The 21,863-nt window shown below is 49.5% G+C and overlaps 2 protein-coding genes across 4 annotated transcripts in view; one reads left to right on the top strand and one right to left on the bottom strand.

Moving 5' to 3' along the window:
- Positions 1–1,474, top strand: part of LOC119176438 (uncharacterized) — a 37,152-nt gene extending 35,678 nt beyond the window's left edge. For all 3 annotated transcript variants that reach the window (XM_037427709.2, XM_037427718.2, XM_037427728.2), the window contains one exon: positions 822–1,474. In XM_037427709.2, the coding sequence (XP_037283606.2) occupies positions 822–1,275 (454 nt within the window). In that variant the 3' untranslated portion in view covers positions 1,276–1,474. The remainder of the gene's footprint in view (positions 1–821) is intronic.
- A 2,889-nt stretch (positions 1,475–4,363) lies between these two features.
- The window catches only part of LOC119176422 (lysosomal acid lipase/cholesteryl ester hydrolase-like), a 35,509-nt gene continuing 18,009 nt past the window's right edge, over positions 4,364–21,863 (bottom strand). The window contains exons 9-11 of the mRNA XM_037427685.2: positions 8,977–9,045; positions 7,146–7,283; positions 4,364–5,277 (exon numbers count right to left, since the gene is read on the bottom strand). Of these exons, the coding sequence (XP_037283582.2) occupies positions 5,158–5,277; positions 7,146–7,283; positions 8,977–9,045 (327 nt within the window). The 3' untranslated portion in view covers positions 4,364–5,157. The remainder of the gene's footprint in view (positions 5,278–7,145; positions 7,284–8,976; positions 9,046–21,863) is intronic.

The raw sequence follows: 21,863 nt of genomic DNA on the forward strand, positions 1-21,863 counted from the left end.
AGAGGGCCCACTGCTGATTGTGAAGTGGGTGCTCGACAAACTGTTGGTGTTGGTGTCTTTTAAGCTATCTGTCATTAAAGGAGTATTACTAACAAGAGTAAAGTGTCTCAGATATGCTGCCTGGCGTTTTTATGTGCGCATTTGTGTTTGTCAAAGGTGCTATGTCATCCTTAATGTGCGAGTTGAACGGTTTATTAGCTTTTCGACGCTAAAACTCATTGTTGTGACGCTTTCTGTAGTTCATCCAGTTTTACACTCCACCTTGATCGGCTCACCTTTGGCTATGCGACGATTTGATGACAACACTACATCACGCAATTGAAGACTTTATTTCGTGATGACGTAGTAATCAGGTAACGTCAATTTTGGTAAAGATCATGTTGGAAGCTTCACTGCATGGATGCAGAATTTTTCGACACATGAGATACTCGGGGTTTTTGCTTGAATATAGCGCAGTAACTAGCTCTCTAATGTTTTCTTTGCCTAGTTTAATATTTCCTATTACTATCTTGTATGTAACAAATTATCTATGTTGACGTGAACTCGTTAAAAACCGTTTGGCTCAGGTTGTCACACCGATATGACGCACAGCACAATCTACTGGCCTGCTTATGGGTTGATTTAATTCTTCAAACCACATTTTAAGGTGCACTCAAGTTCAAATAAAATTGGTTCTATTCGACGTCGGCATCTACCCGAAAGCGTTTGAAATAGTTGACGCTTTATAATGCTCATGTGTTCCAGTTTCAGTCAACGAGTGCAATACTCAACGTCTTTAGGGCTATAAGGCTTTCATTCACGAAGCATTTGAACCCTCGCAGGCTGCCCGTAATCGTACGTGACCGGCCCGCTAATGACGATGACGACGACGACGTTGTCGCGCAGTCGTCGCTGTCGAGCGAGACGACTTCCAGGAGCGTCACACCGCGCAGACATCACACCGGCGCGCGGGCAGCGTCGGCCAAATGCCTACCGGTCACCGTCGCTTCGTCATCATTCTCGACAAGCAGCAGCAAAATGAAATCGGACCAGGCGGGAGCGCGAGGGACCGTCGAGACGGACCGCAGGCGGGCCCAGCTGCGGCTACCACCCTTGGTGGACCCGACCAGGGCCCTGGCGTTTCCGGCGCGGTCACTCGTCCACCACCAGTTGACCGCGGTTCACTGCGACTCCGGACTTAGCACCGACGAGGAGCTGTCTATAGACCGCGTTCCGTCGCCCGAACTAAAGCCCAAGAAGATGGGTGGCAGGGTGGTCGAAGTGTCCACCAAGTGACGATTGTTTTTTCCACTAGACTAATGCTAAAAATGGACAGCTCGTACGGACGCCGGGTTGTTCGGCTGTGTATACGGAAAACTTGACGGTAGTTCTGTCCAAAGGCGCAGGATGTTGTGGTTTTATAGTGTTTCAAAATAATACTTACTGTATAGACTAAGCCATATTATAAACTTGATGCCATGGCGTCCAACAATAAGTAGTCGCTCAGTCTTTATAGGCACGGGAATCTATGGAACACCCATGCTCATCCTGCCAAAACTGAACGATAATCTATAAGTATACATATAGTGAACCAATCACTGGCAGTTGGCACTGTATTAAAGCGTCTTCGTTTCAGATAGTCTTTCCGGTGCTTGTCAAGCGAACCAATTAGCGCGCAGGCTTTCAGTGACTTCCGCATTCATTATGCCGTCGTCGCTGCTGCTGATGGAGGTACCACTACTCGGTGGCCTAAAAGTGACTGATGATGTTATTTGCCTTAGCTTTGGCCCCAGAAGCTTCGACAGCAAAGCGCTCGAGACCTTGATGAACTATTTCAGACAACATACGCAAGCTCATCGGCAATATTAGCACAAGTTGTTGCATTGGCCAAATACGTATATCCTCAAACACAGTGCGACAGTAGAGGTCAAAACAATCTGAAATGCTATGTTCGCAGGGTGGTTTTACTCTCCACGAGCAGAAGAGATTAATGAAAATACACCTCTGGGTGAGTATGTTTACTTCGCAATACCTTGAATATTTTCCATTCGAACACTGACTGATAAGGCGTAAAAGCTATTAGCAGGAGTATTTGTTGTTGAATGACGGACATTACACAGTGTCTGTCACACCGGTCCCGTAAATTGGGGATGCGATCGCCGGGCTAATTCCAAGGGCCGAAGTATTGGCCCCCCGAACCGCACCACGAAAGCGTGGACAATTTAGAAGTGGTCCTTTTTGGCGCGCCAGCGGTCGCCGGCTGTGGCCCAAAGAACAAGTCAGAGCCGAGAGTTGATAAACAAAACAAATATTATATTCTCAAAAATGGCAGATCAAAAACAATACACAAGAATGCACACTCCACAGTAGTTACATACAATACGTCACCAATCAAACAACGTACTACACAGTACAATCAGCCACACTCAAAACAACGGACACAGACAACGATACGCACTACAATGCAGTCGCATGCATTGAACCACCAAGACACTTAAAGACTAAAGAGATAGAAAACCTATCCAGTCCAAAGTTCTTGGAACAAAAGTCTGAATGATACTCTTCCGAGAATCACTCACTCAAAGTCCAGCGTTGTTGTCGTTCCGCTGCCCCCTGAAGTTTTTCTTCCAGGAAACCTCGCGTCTTCAATTGGCCACTCTTCAAGCTTCAACTTCTTCGCCGGAAACACGTCGGCTTCACACACGCAGCTGTTGCCTCGCGTCTTCGCTCGATAGCGGTAGACACACGCTCTTGCCTGTAGCTCGAGCCTTCACCCCTCAGGTGGAAATCCTCTTCATCTCCTGCTTCGTCCCTACGGAGGAAACCTTCGCCGACTACACGGCGGGATTCCTACGCACTCAGGCGCTAAACTCCGTCTTCTCCTGGTCTCTCATCTCGGCTGCTCGGTTAAATACCTTGCGCGCGACATTCCAGACGATTCTCGTCATTTCGTCGGCGCGATACGCAGCGAAGGCTGGGAAGAGGGCGAGACGGTTGGAATGCCCTCCGCGGCCGATGACTCAACTCGGTATGACCACGCCCCTTTCGTTCTAGAACTTTCGCGGGCTATCTCGGCCGCCGATGTGGGGTGAGGAGGTTCGTCGGCGAAGCCACGCTTCCGAGGGGAGAGCGCGCGCCCCGGGGAGCCTTTAGATGTTTGTTTTCTTTTTCTTTTGACCTCGCGGCGCCACTCCGGCGTTTCGTCGCGACAATTTGGCGGCGCGCCCATTTTTAGCGCTCGTTCTGTGACAGTGTCCCAGGTCAACAATGTGCGATGCCGATCTGGCGCTGATATGGGGAGCTATTCTCTGTGTGTCTAGTGGACATGTTCATTTAGACGGAGCGCATTCTATAACTCTAGAAAAGTGGTGAGCCTTGACACCATCGCACTCTTGATCACGTTGACGTGCCGAACCCGCACAGCATACTACCAGAATAAGAAAGTATATAGTGTACTAAATGTACTGTAACGGGATATTATGCTTCACACTGATATGTCCTTGTATATAAGCGTGTCCCAGATTCGTGAGAAAAGTGCAGGGGATCCGTACCAAGTGGGTGCATTGGCGTAGCCATGGCGTGGCACACCAGACCCGTGCCACTATACCCTCTTCCCCGTTAAAGTTCTTGTGCTACGGCATAAAGAGCACAGAATGACACTCAATCACATCTGCCTTCTCGGTCCCCCATCATTTCAAAGTGGTCCCCCTCCCTCTCATCGAAAAAAAAAATTCTGCCCACGCACCTGCGTGGGCAGCTGCGTGAAACCAGTTGAACGGCTATCGCAATCACAATATCAGAGTTCACGCACGACCTCCGAGATACGTGTGGTGGAACGTAGATTCTTGGAAGCTGTGTTCGACTGCGTTGCAGGACATTCCATCCTTCTCATTTGTGTGTGCAGTTGTGAAAGCTCCGTCACGTTAAAATGACATTACGGAACAGGAACCGGCAAGAGCGCGGGGGGGGGGGGGGGTGCTGCTCGCCGGTAGCCAATCAACAGCGGCCTAAAAGGACATTCCATCAGACGGTCTCTCGGTCGACGTTTATGTGGCGACGCCTAGAGACGTAACTCCTGGTAACGCTGGCAAAAGCACTCCGCTTGGTTCGGTCTTGCCAGCATGAAATGCGGCCGAGAACTGGCTACGAGTTATTCCACACCGACCTCCGTCGAGTCATCGAAGTGCGGGACTAAATGCTTGAGGTGCAGTGAAACGCGAGGTCTGCATGCGATTGCTAAATTTGTTGTGTGTCATGAAAGCGGAACATAATAACGTTGGGGAAGTGGAATATTCGAGTTGGTAAGTTGCCTCGCGCGTAACATTAGCCAGAAAACAGTCGTGCTAAGTTGTCATTGTCCCTTATGAGAATATAGGAGTCAAGATGGTGGTGTATAACATATTTATTTCAAGTTAAAAAAAATACCAGTATCTACACCTACAGAGTCGTTTAAAATTGAGGAATAAATATATATTTCTCCCACAATGCCATATTGCGTTTGCCCTTCAAATCCGTGAGTCACCAGCTGGTTTTCGATTTGAGTGCAAATACCTAGTGCTACTGTAGGTATATCAGAATATAGAAGCTTAAGTTTGCAGCTAAAATATCATTGCAGCAGAATACGTAAGTCAGAGTCTCTGATAAAAATTTTCGTTGAATTCATCTGTCCAAAAACCAGCAGCACAAATGCGTCCTTACGTAACAAACTTCCGCTAACTTCCGCAGTGCTTGACGTCACGCAAATGAACGGACGTGATTGATTGTAGCACATCTTCAAATTCTTTCTGCACGGGATTGCTACGGTTGTGGACGGAGCCTATCTTGGACGTCAACCGACGATACGGGTTGGCTGGGCGCTGCACTGCAGTCCGTCTATACTCAATCGTGCAATTGTCCAAGCCACAGTCAACGATGCGCTTGAGGAAATGAATACCTTAAAATACTGACCCTGAAAACACTTAGCCGCTGTGGGATTCTGGTCATTAGACTGATGATAACGAGTCCTCAATGAAGGTTCCTTCAGTGGGGGAGTCCTTCCAAATCAGATCTGCCACGTTCACCAGTCCGTCTTTGTTGTCGCGCTTCGTACAATGGGACTTTATTCCGTCGAGTAGATTACGAGAGAAAAATGACGTGATTTCTTTTTACACGAGATAGGAACACGAAGCTGCGATCAGACTAGAGCAAGTAGGCTTTCTTTTTGTGCCGCTCCATGAGCTTCATCATGGCGCTGTAGACAATGTCCTTTGCGTGCATTCCCACGATGAAATCGAGGTGCGTGAACTGCGGGTCTGGCACCTGCATGACAGAGAGAGAGAGATTAAGTGGCATAACTAAATTTGTACTCGTGCGCCGCCGCGGTGGTCTAGTGGCTAAGGTACTCGGCTGCTGACCCGCAGGTCGCGGGTTCGTATCCCGGCTGCGGCGGCTGCATTTCCGATGGAGGCGGAAATGTTGTAGGCCCGTGTGCTCAGACTTGGGTGCACGTTAAAGAACCCCAGGTGGTCGAAATTTCCGGTGCCCTCCACTACGGCGTCTCTCATAATCATATGGTGGTTTTGGGACGTTAAACCCCACATATCAATCAATTAAATTTGTACTCGTTGTTTAACTAAAGTTCATTGATATGTGCGGTTTAACGTGCCAAAACCACCATATGATTATGAGAGACGCCGTAGTGGAGGGTTCCGGAAATTTCGACCACCTGGTGTTCTTTAACGTGCACCCAAATCTGAGCACACAGGCCTACAGTTAAACCATGGTCCTTTGGGATCATGGTTCAACTAAAGTTCGTACATCTTCCATGTCAGGAGTAGGCTTAAAAGAAACACAATTTTGAGTAAAAAAAAGCATCTTTTTTTTCGTTTGCTTGGCAGTGTTAACACGCTCCACACACCGGAGCCGGAGAACATGTACAAAACGTTGTAGTGCGATTCTAAAAATTTGCATCGCCCTGCGTCCGCAATCCAGCCCTACTAGAATAGACGTTGTCATGGCAGGCTAGCAAACTCTGCATTCGGTCTGCGATCTACATCGCTGTCTGAGTAGCTGGACGGCAATCCGCTCATCGTTGTTAACCTGCACGGAGCAAATGGCAGCATGCGATAGATGGTGTGATAAGAGCGTCACGAGCTGTTGTTACCACGTGACTTTACCTACGTCAGACTGTATGGATACACCACAGCGAAACCACCCCCTTAATATTGAAGACGAAAGTGTTTTTCAAAGGTGTATTGTCGTACCGGTATTCATGATATATTCATTGTGTTCATATACAGGGTGTCCCAGGTAACTAATCAGAATATATATATATATATATATATATATATATATATATATATATATATATATATATATATATATATATATAGAGAGAGAGAGAGAGAGAGAGAGAGAGAGAGCTTCATCATCCACGCCTATTTAATCAGCACGCTGTCTAGAAGCCAGGGTATCTACAGGAACGCAAAACGATGCGCATGCGTAATGCAATCCGTAACGGGCACTTTGTTGTTCGAAGGGTGCAGAAATACCGTGCGGAGGACGTCTCCGCCCACACAGAGCTAAAGCGTCGGAAGAAAAAGTGAGGGATGTACAGCCGACCACAAAAGTTCACGGACCACGCGAGCGTGTGGCCAAAGGCCTCTTCGCGACACTTCCGCTACGTCATGCGGCGATCGACAGCACCGCAGGACGCAAGAAGCATCCCTTCACTAGTCTATGGCCTGTCAGTTTTCTGACGGGTTACAAATAATTTTCACCCTTCACTTTTTAAACGCGACGGCCCTTTTGGTATCTGCATCTACCTGCTTCTGCCTCGAGAGCAATTTATGAGCCCATCTGTTATCAGTCGCAATCTTTATCACAAAATGATACCTATCGAACAGAACGCCGTTTGAGGCACGCCGTGATAGCGTTGACCCTGCATGCTATCAAAATAGAAATGCTACGGTCGTACTGGAGATAGGCTCCGCGTTAAAACTGCAAACTAACGATGCGCTACCCGGCGGTATAGAAAACTGAAAGTCGAGTGAACAACAAGAGCCATTTCTGGCCAAGCACTGTGGTCGACGGCAGATGGCGCAGCGAGAGGTACGCAATCTGCCGTCGACCGCAGGCAGTTTGGCACGCACCCTCGTTGCTCCGCAAACTTTTGTTCTTGACTGTACCTGGTAGTTGAGTACGATGTTTGGCAGTTTCTCGGTGAGAATGCTGACGTCCGTGGGATCGGCGAACCAGTCGTTCAGGCTCCAGAAGAGGCCCACGGGTAGCTTGACCCCCGATACGTTGTACACGGGAGGGGTTCTCTGCGCAAACCAGGAGAGGCCAATAAGACATCATGAAGACGGATCGGCGATACACGCAAAACAACGCACGACGGTGGAAGTTGCAATAATGCCGGTACGTACACGTCCAGTCATTTGTTCTGTGCTCCTTCATATACAATTAATGACAATTTTAATGCAGCCCCTTAATTGCGACAAAAAAGGGCAGTTAAATAGGAATTGTAGACACACACACACTGGCACTCCAGTGTTTGTGCGTGTCATGGTTTGCTGCGTTCAACCCGTTCATTACTACGACGTACCGATTCGACAACATTACTGCGACTAACGATATGACGTACGAGCAAAGAACAGCAGTTCGCAAAAATATTCTGCGCTTGCGCTAGAACTCATTTGTCAATGAAAGATGGTTATTTGGATGATGCACCATTTTTTTATGAAGGTGGTTGAGTCTTCGTTCATTGATGCCACCATTTTTTTTTTCCAGAAAGAGTCTCCGTATATAAGCAATTCTATAAGAGCGCTTTAGAAAGCACAACTCTTCGTTAGCCACTCCTTAATTTACCTTGAAGGTCTGATTCGATCTAAGGGTGCCTCGATGCCAGCGAAGGAACGTGGCCGTGCTGGCATCGAAGAGTTTCTCAAGGCCACGGTGTCATTGATGGTGTGCTCTAAACGCAGTGGGTGTTTTATTTTGCCTTTCGCGTCGTCTTAGCGCGTGACCCGTCATAGCCAGAGCAGTTTCTAGATGCACCAACGGTGTTTCCCCGCCGCCAATGGGCGTACATGTGAAGAATTCCCCCTCATAAAGCCCCTACCCCTCTCTCTCTGATTTAGGCGACTAGAAAGGCGGTCGCCTGCTGCTTCGACTGGCGTGACGGCAACCGCACTGTTGCAAATAAGCGCTTCGGAAAGGTAATGACGTTGACGTACGAATGACATGCAGCGATTGCTTTGGTTCAGCGATAGATGTGCGAGCGGGAAGCGCAATACCTTACCGCGTTGACGACTCAAACTATGATATATGCCTCTCGCGTTAATGAAGCGCAGTGTGGTAGCGTATGTGCATCAGCACAGGCGCAGGTTACCCTCATTACTGATGATCTCTCACATCGCCGTTTCCCTCATCAATTGACGACTCTTCGAAGAAGTGCTTATCGAGTACTAGTGTTTGTTTAGAGGCTTTTGAATACTGTCTTTGCGTGGGATTCACCATACGCTGTGTTCATACGCTAACAACTCCAGCTACCATAAGGGTTAAATTACGATCATGGTCGTTAGTTTCTGGAACGAAGATGTGGCACTGGGAATGAGCGTGGGCACATCTACGTCAAACGTTGCTATCGCTGCCTAAGACAAATGTACAATGTTCTCGTATGTATCAATAGAGAATAAATTATCGATCAACTGTTCTTGTAAAGACACGTTCCAGCCTCGCGTTATGTAAATTCCCATGACAGAGGGTCTAGCTATGTTTTGTTTTTGTATACATACAGACGCAAGCCACCACCATTGCCCATTCCCCCCCCCCTCCCCACCCTCCAGATACAATCTCATCGGCTCGAGGCTAACTCATCACTGTAGCACCGACTGACCAGTGACAAAGAGGGCGCTTTTTTGTATGCCGCGTTGTCGTAGCTTGGCACAACAACAGAGGCTTGCTCGTAGGAAGTGTATAATACGCCATTTACGACGGTATATCCTTTAGACTCACCTGCCCGTAAATGGCCATGTTTTTGGAGCTGCCGTAGTCGAACTTCTGGAACCGCTTCTCTCGAACGAGCTGTGTGACGACATTAAAAGAATGATACATATGCATATATACTCAGTCATCTAAAGTACATCAATGCTGAAAATAAGCGAGTACAACGCTTTGGAGCACTGACCGCTTAACGTCTTGAAAAAAGGACACACACAGAAAGTTTCAAGTTGTTTCTCGTAGAAGGAAAAAAATTCTGACCAACTGTCTTTCGTTATCGTTGATAATTTCTTGCAAGCATTCCCGATACTAAGTTTTCGTGTACATACTTTCAAAAAAACCTATAAACCTTAGTGAAGTCTCGTGTAGCGAAAATGTCACCTCATCGTATATTTTCAGGTACGAAACTAAGCGAGGAAAAATAAATATTACGAGCGTCTCGCAAATTATGATATCTACAAAAATAACCAATAGCAAGTGTTCTATGAATCTACCTAAATTACTTTTGTTGTTATTTTTGTGGTTGATGTTCCTAAAAATAGTGCTATTTGGTGACCAAAAGCAAACGACATAATTTGACATATTTTTAGAGTTAATTAGACAATCCCTTTTTCAGCGTAAATTATTGATGTTCTAACAACGCGTGTCAATGTACATCAATCAATCAACTAGTCGATCAATTGATCCACAAATCAATCGAGCACGAGTGACAATAAACGAACGCCTTAGTGACGATATTGCCATCTCCGCAATGATTTCAGATTATCGATATGCCATGAACATTCTATACACATGACGCATACATATGAGCAACTTACGAGACTTCAGCCTGCACGTTCATAAAATTCACGGAGTCCCTTATACATTCATATAAAGTAACTTGAACTCGAAAGCCATCCCCTTCTCACTCAACGTGTTGCATCCTGCCCCGCCACCCATCGAGAGCTTTCTGCACATAACATCTTTTAAACACGATAATCTTTCTTGGGGTACCTTGACGCAAAAATCTTGATCTGTCTATCCGTCTGTCGTTCTGTCTGTCTGTACATTTACCTGTTTGTCCACTGTAACGATACACAATACGGCACCAAGCGATATTGCTAATGACTAACCCCATCCGCAGCACCCACTAATAGTGATCAAGTTTCAGCGTTCATACTTGTGCGGTTGTCAATTAAACAGCAACTATTGCGCATATCTGAAGCACCATAACAACGCGACAATATTTTGTATGTGTGTCTTTATACAAAAGAAGGCACACAAAAGCAATTCTAAGGACTCCGTAGCGTTTATCACGCTGCACTGACAATGCAACGCGATACTCAAAACTGAGTAACTCGGGGGACGAATTGCAACTCATGATTACGGAGTTAGACAAGGAGAGCAGAAAGGTGGGCCTTAAAATTAATCTGCAGAAAACGAAAGTAATGTACAACAACCTCGGCAAGGAGCAGCGCTTCGAGGTAGGTGATAGTGCACTTGAAGTTGTAAAAGACTATGTCTACTTAGGGAAGGTAATAACCGCAGAGCCGAACCACGAGATTGAAGTAACTAGAAGAATAAGAATGGGGTGGAGCACATTCGGCAAGCACTCTCAAATTATGACAGGTAGATTGCCACTATCCCTCAAGAGAAAGGTATATAACAGCTGTATCTTGCCGGTACTTAGCTACGGAGCAGAAACCTGGAGACTTACAAAGAGGGTTCAGCTTAAATTGAGGACGACGCAGCGAGCAATGGAAAGAAAAATGGTAGGTGTAACCTTAAGAGACAAGAAGAGAGCAGAGTGGATTAGGGAACAAACGGGGGTTAAGGATATCATAGCTGAAATCAAGATGAAGAAATGGACATGGGCAGGGCATGTAGCGCGTAGACAGGATAACCGCTGGTCATTAAGGGTAACTGACTGGATTCCCAGAGAAGGGAAGCGGGTTAGGGGGAGACAGAAGGTTAGGTGGGCAGATGAGATTAAGAAGTTTGCGGGTATAAATTGGCAGCAGCAAGCACAGGACCGGGTTCACTGGCGGAACATGGGAGAGGCCTTTGTCCTGCAGTGGACGTAGTCAGGCTGATGATGATGATGATGATGATGATGATGATGATGACTCAAAAAGGCAAGTGTATCCAACGTTTTGATAAGACGCTACGGTGGTGGCAGTTGCCCGTCGCTTTGCGTTCCACACCTTATCGCCTCCGAGACAAACGCGCATCGTTCTGCGTGGGCGCGCACGCCTTCCTTCGTTTTCGAAAGTAACTGCCAGATAGCGCTCGTGTCTAACGTGCCTTGATGCGCTCGTTCCCCTTCGCTGCACGGATTGATACTAGAAAGTTATAGTTAAGCGTTAGCGTGATAGCGTAGGTTAAGGGAATGGCGTTACCGTGCAGCAAACGTTCGTTATAGAGAGTGTCTTATAGTTTAGCGGGATAGCGTTTGCGTAGTTTACGTGTTCCAGCTGGGATGGTGGCGACAGCTATAAGATGGTTAATAAGTTAAAGACAGTGAAAAAGAAAAGACAACCAAAATGTTTGATGATTGATTGATATATGGGGTTTAACGTCCCAAAACCACCATATGATTACGAGAGACGCCGTAGTGGAGGGCTCCGGAAATTTCGACCACCTGGGGTTTTTTAACGTAACGAAAATGTTTGCCTATGCCACCGCGCGAAGCATTGTTACGTTTATTTTAGTGATAATAAAGTAAATAAATATTGTCACGGCTAAAGGCCGGGCAAGAAGACAGAGGACGATGAAGTGATGAGCGTGGACAGCACCCACGGTTCCTCCGAGGAAGAAGAAGTCGAAGCAGCTGCTCTTTTGTTCTGTTAATACAGACCTCGTTTTTTCTGGTCGCACCGTCGTCCTGTATTCTGTTATTTTCACCTAGCGACATTGGTGGAGGTGCTGGACTTCTCCAACTGATGCTTGGGACACCTCCGCACCCTAGCACATCGAGTCCACCACCACAATCCGTTTCTGCAGTGGATACTCCTGTCCACCGATACAGTCGCCGACAGCGAGGCCTTAGTCCCGAGGCGATCCTGCTCGAACTTCTCCAGCAACACAACGTACCGGGAGAAATGGCTGCCGGAGGGCCTTCACAGCTTACTGTTGATCAGCCTCTAATTCCTGAGACCTTCCACGGTGAGGTTTATGAAGACGTCGACGACTGGTTAGCCCAGTATGAGTGAGTCGCCAAAGCCAACCACTGGTCCACTGGACAAAGGCTATCGCTCGTCTACTTTGCTTTGGAAGACAGCGCTCGTACGTGGTACGAGAACCGCGAGTCAACGCTGTCTTCGTGGGAGGAATTTCGGCAGCGAATTCTCGGGACATTCGCAAACACCGACCACCGTGATTCTGCTTTGCAGCTCTTCGAGGCACGCATACAGAAACCAAACGAGAGCGTCGCCATGTTTGCAGAAGACATGACCCGCCTATTTCAGCGGGCCAACCCCGAGATGCTTGAAGGTAAAAAACTCCGACATTTGATGAGAGGCGTCAAGGAAGAGCTGTTTGCCGGTCTCCTACGCAACCCACCAACAAGCGTAGCCGAATTTGTCAAAGAGGCTACAACAATCGAGCGACCACTGCAGCAACGGCGCCGATACCATGACCAACCAATCAAAACATCTCCCAGTCTCTCTGCTTTGAGTGCCGGTAGTGAGTGTTCTCTGCGCGAACTGATTCGTGAGGTCGTTTGGGAGGAGATCCGAAACCTCCTTGTGACTCCGCAAGAAAATACCATGACTTGCATTGGAAAAGTTGTGCGGCAAGAACTCCGCCAGGCATTTTCGTTGCCCGAATCGCCCTCAGACCAGCGGTCTGTGAGCTACGCATCAGCTGTCCGTCGACACACTCCAGTGTCCTACAACTCGTCACCACTGGCTTATCGTGACGTGGGCCAAGGGCCTTACAACGAGCCGTGGGCCCAAGCTCCCAATCCGCCGCAGCCGTATCCACAGTCCAACGTGCCTATGCAAACGGCGCCAATGTACACTCCGCCGACATCTGCATCTTGGTCGCAAGGTATGCCCACCAGTCGACCATTCATTCGTAAGGCGGACTTGTGGCGCACCGTCGACCGTCGACCACTTTGCTTTCATTGCGGAGAAGCTGGCCATATTTTCCGCAATTGCCCGTACCGTGACCGTAGACATCATAACGTTCTACAAACCTCCCCTCGTGCCTATTTCGATAACCGCCGTGACAGCAGTGCAAGCCCGCAAGCACAGCAACCCGAAGTGCCGTATCGTCGACCCCGCTCTCCTTCACCTGCACCGAACTCGCCGACGCAGCGCAGTTACTCCGAGGTGGTCCGGGGCAGATCTCCTAGCCCTCGTCGGGGAAACTAACAGCTGCGACCTTTGGGGGGAAGTCGAGATGCTATCACACCCCCAACATCTTCTCTACGACGTGATACGACGAATGATACCACGGATCGTACGACGCACGATACCAAGGACGATACGACGTCACTGACATCAACGAAAATCGTAAGCGCCAATCTAGACATTTGTATAGACGGACGCCCAATAACAGCACTGGTAGATACTGGTGCGGACTTCTCTATTATCAGCCGTAAACTCGCCGACTGCCTAAAGAAAGTAAGAACAATATGGACGGGCCCAAACATTAGAACTGCAGGGGTCAATTGGTGACTCCGACAGGCAAATGTACAGCTCGATTTAATATCGGCAGTTCAGATTTAGTTGCTACTTTCGTAATTTTACCGGAGTGCTGCAAAGACCTGATCTTGGGCATGGACTTCTTGCGTGAATACGGTGCCATTATCAACATTCCCGAGAGATCGGTTACGTTTTGGACGGCCCCAGATCAAGCTTCGCATGTGCCCTGTACATACCAGCGATGTTAGCCTTTGCGTGTCTTCGAAGACGACGTGACCATCCTACCGCGGTCGAGTGCACTCGTGGCTGTGACATGTGACACGTCGAGCGATGCTGAAAACATCGCCGAGCAAATTCCAACACTGCTACTCAGCCATGGTTTATCTATCGCAAGAGGCGTCGTAAGCATAAAATGCGGACACACGCACGTCCTTGTTACGAACTTCAGCTCTGAACGCCGACATCTAACGAGGGGAATGGCAGTCGCGTACGTGGAAGAGCTCGCCGAGATGACAGACTGCCTAACTCTTGAAAAAGATAATTCAACTGATCTGACCCTTGCACCTCTATCTGTTTATATTGGCCCAAGTTTGCTGCCGGCGCAGAAGCAAAGTATCATGCAGCTTATTAACAAGTTTGAAGATTGTTTCTCTTCGATTTCCAGGGTCCGTCAAACGCCGCTGACGAAACATCGAATTATAACGGATGACATGACCAGACCCATCAGGCAAAACTCGTACCGGGTAGCTCCGCGAGAACGTGAAGCCATCGAAAAGCAGGTGCGACAGATGCTTGAAGACGACGTTATCCAGCCGTCGAAAAGCCCTTGGGCTTCGCCGGTTGTTTTAGTGAAGAAAAAAGACGGAACCTTACGTTTCTGCGTGGATTACCGCAAGCTGAATCAGGTGACAAAAAAAGACGTCTACCCACTTCCACGTATCGACGATTCACTCGATCGACTACGGCACGCGCGTTATTTCTCGTCGATGGATCTAAGGAGTGGGTATTGGCAAATAGAAGTCGATGAAAGAGACCGGGAGAAAACAGCTTTCGTGACACCTGATGGCCTTTTTGAATTTAAGGTACTTCCATTTGGCTTGTGCTCAGCACCGGCAACGTTTCAGCGGCCAATGGACACCGTACTATCAGGCCTCAAATGGCAGACGTGCTTAGTGTATTTAGATGACGTCATCGTATTTTCTGCCACATTCGACGAACACGTCAGGCGACTGCACTCAGTATTACAAGCTATCCGTTCCGCCGGACTAACACTTAAGCCGGAAAAATGCCATTTCGGCTTCGAAGAGCTTTTTCCTGGGACATCTTGTCAGTAGTGAAGGTGTGCGGCCTGACCCTGAAAAAATAGCTGCTGTTACGAATTTTCCAGCGCCAACTGACAAGAAGGCGGTCAGACGGTTTTTAGGACTGCGTGCTTACTACCGACGCTTCATTGAGAACTTCTCGCGCATTGCCTCGCCGTTGACCCGCCTTACCAGAGAAGACGTCGCATTCGTATGGAATGAAGAGCAGCAAAAATCATTCGACGAGCTGCGGCAACGCCTTCAGAAGCCACCAGTCCTCGCACACTTTGATGATGACGCACCGACAACAGTGCACACCGACGCTAGCAATGTCGGCTTAGGAGCTGTAATTGTGCAGTAGCAGGATGGCGCCGAACGAGTAATTGCTTACGCGAGCAAAACTCTTTCACGTGCGGAAGAAAATTATTCCACTACGGAAAAAGAGTGCCTTGCGGTGGTGTGGGCGGTTATAAAATTTCGCTCATACCTGTATGGTCGTCCTTTTAATGTTGTTAGCGACCATCACTCCCTCTGCTGGCTGACGAATTTAAGAGACCCTTTAGGACGGTTGGCGCGCTGGAGCCTGAAGCTTCAAGAATTTGACATGACGGTGGTTTACAGATCGGGGAAGCGACATTCAGACGCTGATTGCCTTTCTCGTGCACCATACGAACCTAAGTTGTAAACACGGCAACTGTCGCACAGCTGCAACGAGACGACCCCGAACTAGAACCCATAATACGTTTTTAGAGGGTCGTACTTCAGCTGCACCTAGACTGTTTGCGAGAGGGCTTTCGTCATTTCGCTTGCGCAACGACGTCCTGTATAAGATGAACTTCACGCCACACGGAAGCGACTACTTACTCGTCGCCCCAACATCTCTAAGGAGCGAAGTATTACAGGCATGCCACGATGAACCAACATCCGGCCACCTGGGTTACACGCGTACGTTGTGCAGAGTGAGGCAGAAATACTACTGGCCAAGACTGACGGTGACCGTTCAACACTATGTTCGGACGTGCCTTGATTGCCAGCGCAGAAAAGTTCCACCTGTCAAACCAGCAGGCCTCCTCCATCCTAGTGACGTGCCTTGTTGTGAAGACGGACCGATCCCGCCGAAGCCACCACTGTTGCGAAAGACGGCGACGCCAACACGGTCCCGGAGGCGCCACTGCTTCCAACTCCGCCGGGAAGGTCACCAGCCGTTTGGTAGCGTATGTTTATCAGCTCGCGACTGCTTCTGCGCAGAGCTGATAAGACGAGCGGACGAGACGACGGTGAGTTAAACAAGGTTTATGTACAGCATATTTACAGAGGCGTTACAATTTCGGCACTGGGGCCGACAGAGACTCGAAGAGCCGAGCTCTTCTCTCTAGCACATAGATCAGCCTTTCGCCTAAGACCGCTGACTCACACACATGTCGGCCCTCCGACATGGGGACTCCTCTCTCGTAGGACCTCGGATCGCGACGCGCCGCAGGGCTTCTTTTATTTACACCGGGTCCAACCAAAATGTCCAATCAGAAGCGCCGCTGGTCGTCAGGGCAGATTCCGCCAATGGGGGTCGCCGCGCCATGCGTCAGACCACCAGACACGCGGACGCCGGCTCGCTGTCACGCGCGCAGCTGACTCAACGCACGTGGGCCAGGGAGGCGCCGCGCGTGTTCACTCCGTCGAGTTGATCGCGCCAGGCGACTGCGGGCTGGCCTTGACCCAGATTGCCTTTTTCAGAGGCACGGTCGTTTGACGAGGACTCGCTGGCATAACAGCACCCCCGCCGCCAGACAATGCACCGGAAAGACGAGCTGCTTCCACGGGGCTCGGATGTCAGGTGCGCTCGTTCGCCAGGTCCCTCCAGGTTCGCCTCCAGGGCCATGGGGAGAATACAGCTCCAGACTGTTCCGGGAACACATCCCATTTTTGACGACGGATCCCAGCTCCACTGGCTTGTCGCCACAACTTGTCGACCAGCTTCACTCGCCTCTTCTGACCATCTTCGGTTTCAGCACTTGTCGATGGTTCTGCAACTTGCCAAGAACGGTTCGACAACAGACAACACACGACACAAGCAAGTGCCCTCGGTCACCCAACAGAACACCAGACAAAGTATAGTACAACATATACCTATCTACGTGTCTATCGGAATTTTGTTCCCTCTACATCAAGAGGCACATGTGGGACACAAGACTCTTAAAATGACAACTCCAATTTTTTTTTCCACGTACAACAACGTAACGAATTAGAATACCACAAAGTTGGCCCCTTGAGATCACTCTGAACGAGAGCGCTCAGCCCAGGTCGTGATGAGGTCAAAATTTTGCCCCGAATCGCCAGCCAGAAACCGAAAGGTTGAGAAGTTACTAGCTGGAACGCACTGCTCAATGCACCTGCATTAGCGTTTACCTTTCCTTTATTTTTTTTGATAGCGAACGTCAAAGTTGCGCTGTGGAGCAACATGCTCCACTTCAGTAACCGGCCACTTTTAGGCGACGATACCTATGCGGCACCAAGAGCGGCTCACACTTTCGACGTTGCACAGGGGAACAACGATACGGCTTGCTACTGATTGACTCCTCACCGCTTAGCTCGATATCGTGTTCGATCACCGTCGTGTCTCCGGGACGGTCCGACAACACATACCCAAACTCGGAAACAATCTTTCTCAGGTCCTCTTTCTCAGGTCCTCCTTCACTTAAGCTAGGCTCTAGGTTTATCTGCTCCCGGATTACTTTCGATCCCCCTTCGATCACCTCACTAGAACTCAAATTTTCTGCTTCCTCTTCCTCTGAAGCCTTCAACAGCTGATTTACGACCGCTTGATGTTGAACATTGGGTTTCATCAAGTTGTAAATTTTGTTCTGCCGCCTTCCTACTTGCACCTCATAAGTTGTATCGCAAGGCTTCGATAATACTTTGGCGGGCCCTTCCCAATCAACCTCAAGCTTGTTCCTTTTGAACGGCTGCAGCAGCATTACCTGACTCCCTACTTCAAAAGCACGCTTCTTCACCGATTCCTCGTAGTGCTCCTTCGACAGCACTTTTGCCGCGTTTTTCTGGCTTTCCACTCGCACTTCAATTTGGCTTTCCACTAGCGCTTCAATTGAGAAATCCTCACGTTGCTCTCGAATGAGCGTCTCTCGATCAACTCTCGGCAGCTCGCTCCAACTTTCCGCTACAGGCGAGAGCGTTGCAACCCTCTCGCTCTGACTCAATGGCGCCATGTCGTCTCCCCTTTCTCCGGAAACCGCGCAGCTAGGTTCGGCGACGGGCCGCTCGCGTGACTGCTCACATGACTCATGCGGAAACTTTCCTTTCTGGGGTTCCGTCGGCCCGCCGACAAGGTCACTTGAGAGTTCACCGCATGGAACCAGGTCAAGCTTCCGCGAAAGCTTTCGCGCTTGCGATCGCGTGAGAGCCATGCACGCTAAGTTGGGGAAGAACGATTTGCCCTGCTCTTTGAGAAGCTGCTCCGAGTTGTTGGAGAAAAGATAAGGTAAACGATCATTTAGCGTGGCAGACACAGCTGCTTCGGTGCGAAGCTTACCGAACGGGCCTTCAATGACAACCGTGGCGATTGGTAAGCGAACACTCTGCACCTCGGCGACTTGCCTAATCCACGCGCATTCTCCTGTGAAGTCATCCGGAGACACCAATGAAGGATGGACAACGTCCATGGTTGCCGCTGAGTCTCTAAGTGCTCGGCACGTTTTCTCATTGACCCTAATTTCTTGGAGATACGGCTCCAACAACCGAATGTTTTTTTCTGATTCTCGGATCGTTGCGAAGGCAAACTTTTCCTGACAGTTTCTCGCGATGTGCCCTTCCTTTTTGCAGTTGTAGCAGATTAGCGGCTTCCGTTTGTTTTCCGATTCAAATGCCTGTGTGGTAGAAACCTCACTCGATTTCTCTGCTTCTGTTTGCCCTTCCCCCACACTATCCTTCGTAAGAGACGGGTCCTTTTTGAAATTACGGTGTGGAACGGGTTTCCGTTGATCAGGTTTCTTTGAAAAGCCCTCTTTTCTTTCACCCTTTTCAACGCGCACTGCCCTGCTATGCAACTTTCGGCGAGTATAATACTCCTCAGGTAACTCAGCTGCCTTGTTTAACTGTACGTCCCCAAGTCTGTCCTGCAGCCAAAGCCTGACATTATCCTCGATGCAGCGGTAGAATTGCTCCAATGCAACGCATTCCACCACTTTATCGCGGTCGTCATAAGCACCTTCGCCCTTGAGCCATTCAATTAAATCGGCTTTAAGACGAAACGCGAAGTCAACGTGTGACTCATTCCCCTTTTCAGCATACCGGAACCTTTGCCTGAAAGCCTCGGGTGACAACTTATAACGTCTCAAGAGCACTTCCTTAACCTCGTCATAGCTCTCAAACGCTTCCCTCGACAAGCAAGTTATCGCGTCGGACACTTCGCCGGGAAGAAGAGCTAGCAGGTTCCGCGCCCAAAGAGGCCGCTCCAAAGCGTTTCGCTCACAGACGTGTTCAAACTTGACGAGATACTTCGCCATGTCCTCGCCTACTACGAACGGTGGCAGTTGGTCACGAATTCTAAAACCGCTGACCTGAATCGTCGGAGAAGCTACGCTAGGCGCCTGCGAACACTGTAGGATTGCCAATTATAGTCGTTTCATCTCAAGGCGCTCCTGTCTCTCGGCCTCCTCGCGACGTTCGCGCCTTTCAGCTTCTTCACGTTCGCGAGCTTCGCGCCTTTCGGCTTCTTCACGTTCGCGAGCTTCGCGCCTTTCAGCTTCTTCGCGAGCTTCGCGCCTTTCAGCTTCTTCGCGAGCTTCTACTTCTCGCCTTTCAGCCTCCTCACGGCGTGCTTTAATATCCACCCAGGCCTCATCGACTTCCTCAGCCGACACTCCCTCATCCTTCATGATCTCAAGGATCGCTTGCTTTCGTTTCGCGCGGCCCAAAGTAATGCCGAGTTCCTCACAAATTTCGATGAGTTCCTTCACTTTAAGGTTCTCCATCGTTCACACTAGCCTCTTGCTGTTTGCCCCTGTTAACAATTTACTTGCCGTACCCACTATAAGTCAACTAGCAAGACGCACAAGCAATTTTTTCACTCTTCTCCCGTGTTTACCCCCTCCGCATTAACTTTGGTTTCAAAGCACTTCGACTTTGCTTGAAACGATCAAAGCTCACTCTAATGCTTCACACAGCCCTTCTCTAAACTACTACAACCTGAGCTAGAGTAGTCTGGTGAACTGAGGGGAAAACATCAGGCACTCACCGCATCGATGTCGCTGACGCCGGCCGATCCCGCAGCTGCCAACCACTGTTGTGAAGACGGACCGATCCCGCCGAAGCCACCACTGTTGCGAAAGACGGCGACGCCAACACGGTCCCGGAGGCGCCACTGCTTCCAACTCCGCCGGGAAGGTCACCAGCCGTTTGGTAGCGTATGTTTATCAGCTCGCGACTGCTTCTGCGCAGAGCTGATAAGACGAGCGGACGAGACGACGGTGAGTTAAACAAGGTTTATGTACAGCATATTTACAGAGGCGTTACAATTTCGGCACTGGGGCCGACAGAGACTCGAAGAGCCGAGCTCTCCTCTCTAACACATAGATCAGCCTTTCGCCTAAGACCGCTGACTCACACACATGTCGGCCCTCCGACATGGGGACTCCTCTCTCGTAGGACCTCGGATCGCGACGCGCCGCAGGGCTTCTTTTATTTACACCGGGTCCAACCAAAATGTCCAATCAGAAGCGCCGCTGGTCGTCAGGGCAGATTCCGCCAATGGGGGTCGCCGCGCCATGCGTCAGACCACCAGACACGCGGACGCCGGCTCGCTGTCACGCGCGCAGCTGACTCAACGCACGTGGGCCAGGGAGGCGCCGCGCGTGTTCACTCCGTCGAGTTGATCGCGCCAGGCGACTGCGGGCTGGCCTTGACCCAGATTGCCTTTTTCAGAGGCACGGTCGTTTGACGAGGACTCGCTGGCATAACAGCCTGTAACTCCATTCGCTCAAGTCGGAATGGATCTTTTGGGCCCATTTCCAACCTTATCAGCAGGTCACAGATAGATTATAGTAGCCACCGACTACCTCACTCTTTACGCTGAAACCAAGGCTTTGGAGAGGGGCACGGCAAGTGAAGCAGCCCGATTTTTCGTAGAGAATGTGGTGCTGAGGCATGGTGCTCCATCAGTGGTAATAACTGACAGGGAAACTGCATTCGCAGCCGAACTATTACAGACAGTTTTAAGACTTAGTGGCACATCCCACCGGCGAACAACGGCGTATCATCCGCAAGCGAATGGTCTTACGGAGCGTCTCAACAAGACACTAGTGGACATGCTCTGCATGTACGTCGATGTGGAGCATAAAAACTGGGATGAAATCTTGCCGTATGTCACGTTCGCCTATAACACGGCTTATCAAGAAACAACAAGAACAACGCCATTCCGCCTTTTTCATGGTCGTGAAGTCACCACTATGCTGGATGCTATGCTGCCGCACGAGCGCGAAGACGCTGAAACGGATGCTGATTATATCACTCAGCTGGCCGAAGAAGCCCGACAACTTGCACGCCTACGTGTTAGTCGCCAGCAGGACTACGATTCAAGACGGTACAACCTTCGTCACCGACCAGTCTCCTACGAGCCAGGAGAGAAAGTTTAGATATGGACACCTATTCGGCGCCGTGGCCTCTCAGAAAAACTGTTAAGACGGTACTTCGGTCCCTATAAAGTTCTGCGACGTCTCAGTGACATTAATTATGAGGTTGTTCCTGATACTGCGCACTCTTCAAGGCGTCGAAGGTATGCTCCAGAAGTTGTGCACGTGATACGCATGAAGCCTTATTTCTCCGAATGAACTCATGCGTTTCTAACGAGTACAAACCGCTTTGATTATAAAGCATCGGGACGATGCTTTCTTCTGTGCGCATGCGGCACGATACCTCTTCGCATGCGCACAGGGAACACTCCACCAGCTCCACCGCGAAACAT

This window comes from Rhipicephalus microplus, chromosome 3 (assembly GCF_043290135.1).
Source record: "Rhipicephalus microplus isolate Deutch F79 chromosome 3, USDA_Rmic, whole genome shotgun sequence".
In the NCBI taxonomy this organism is placed as follows: domain Eukaryota; kingdom Metazoa; phylum Arthropoda; class Arachnida; order Ixodida; family Ixodidae; genus Rhipicephalus; species Rhipicephalus microplus.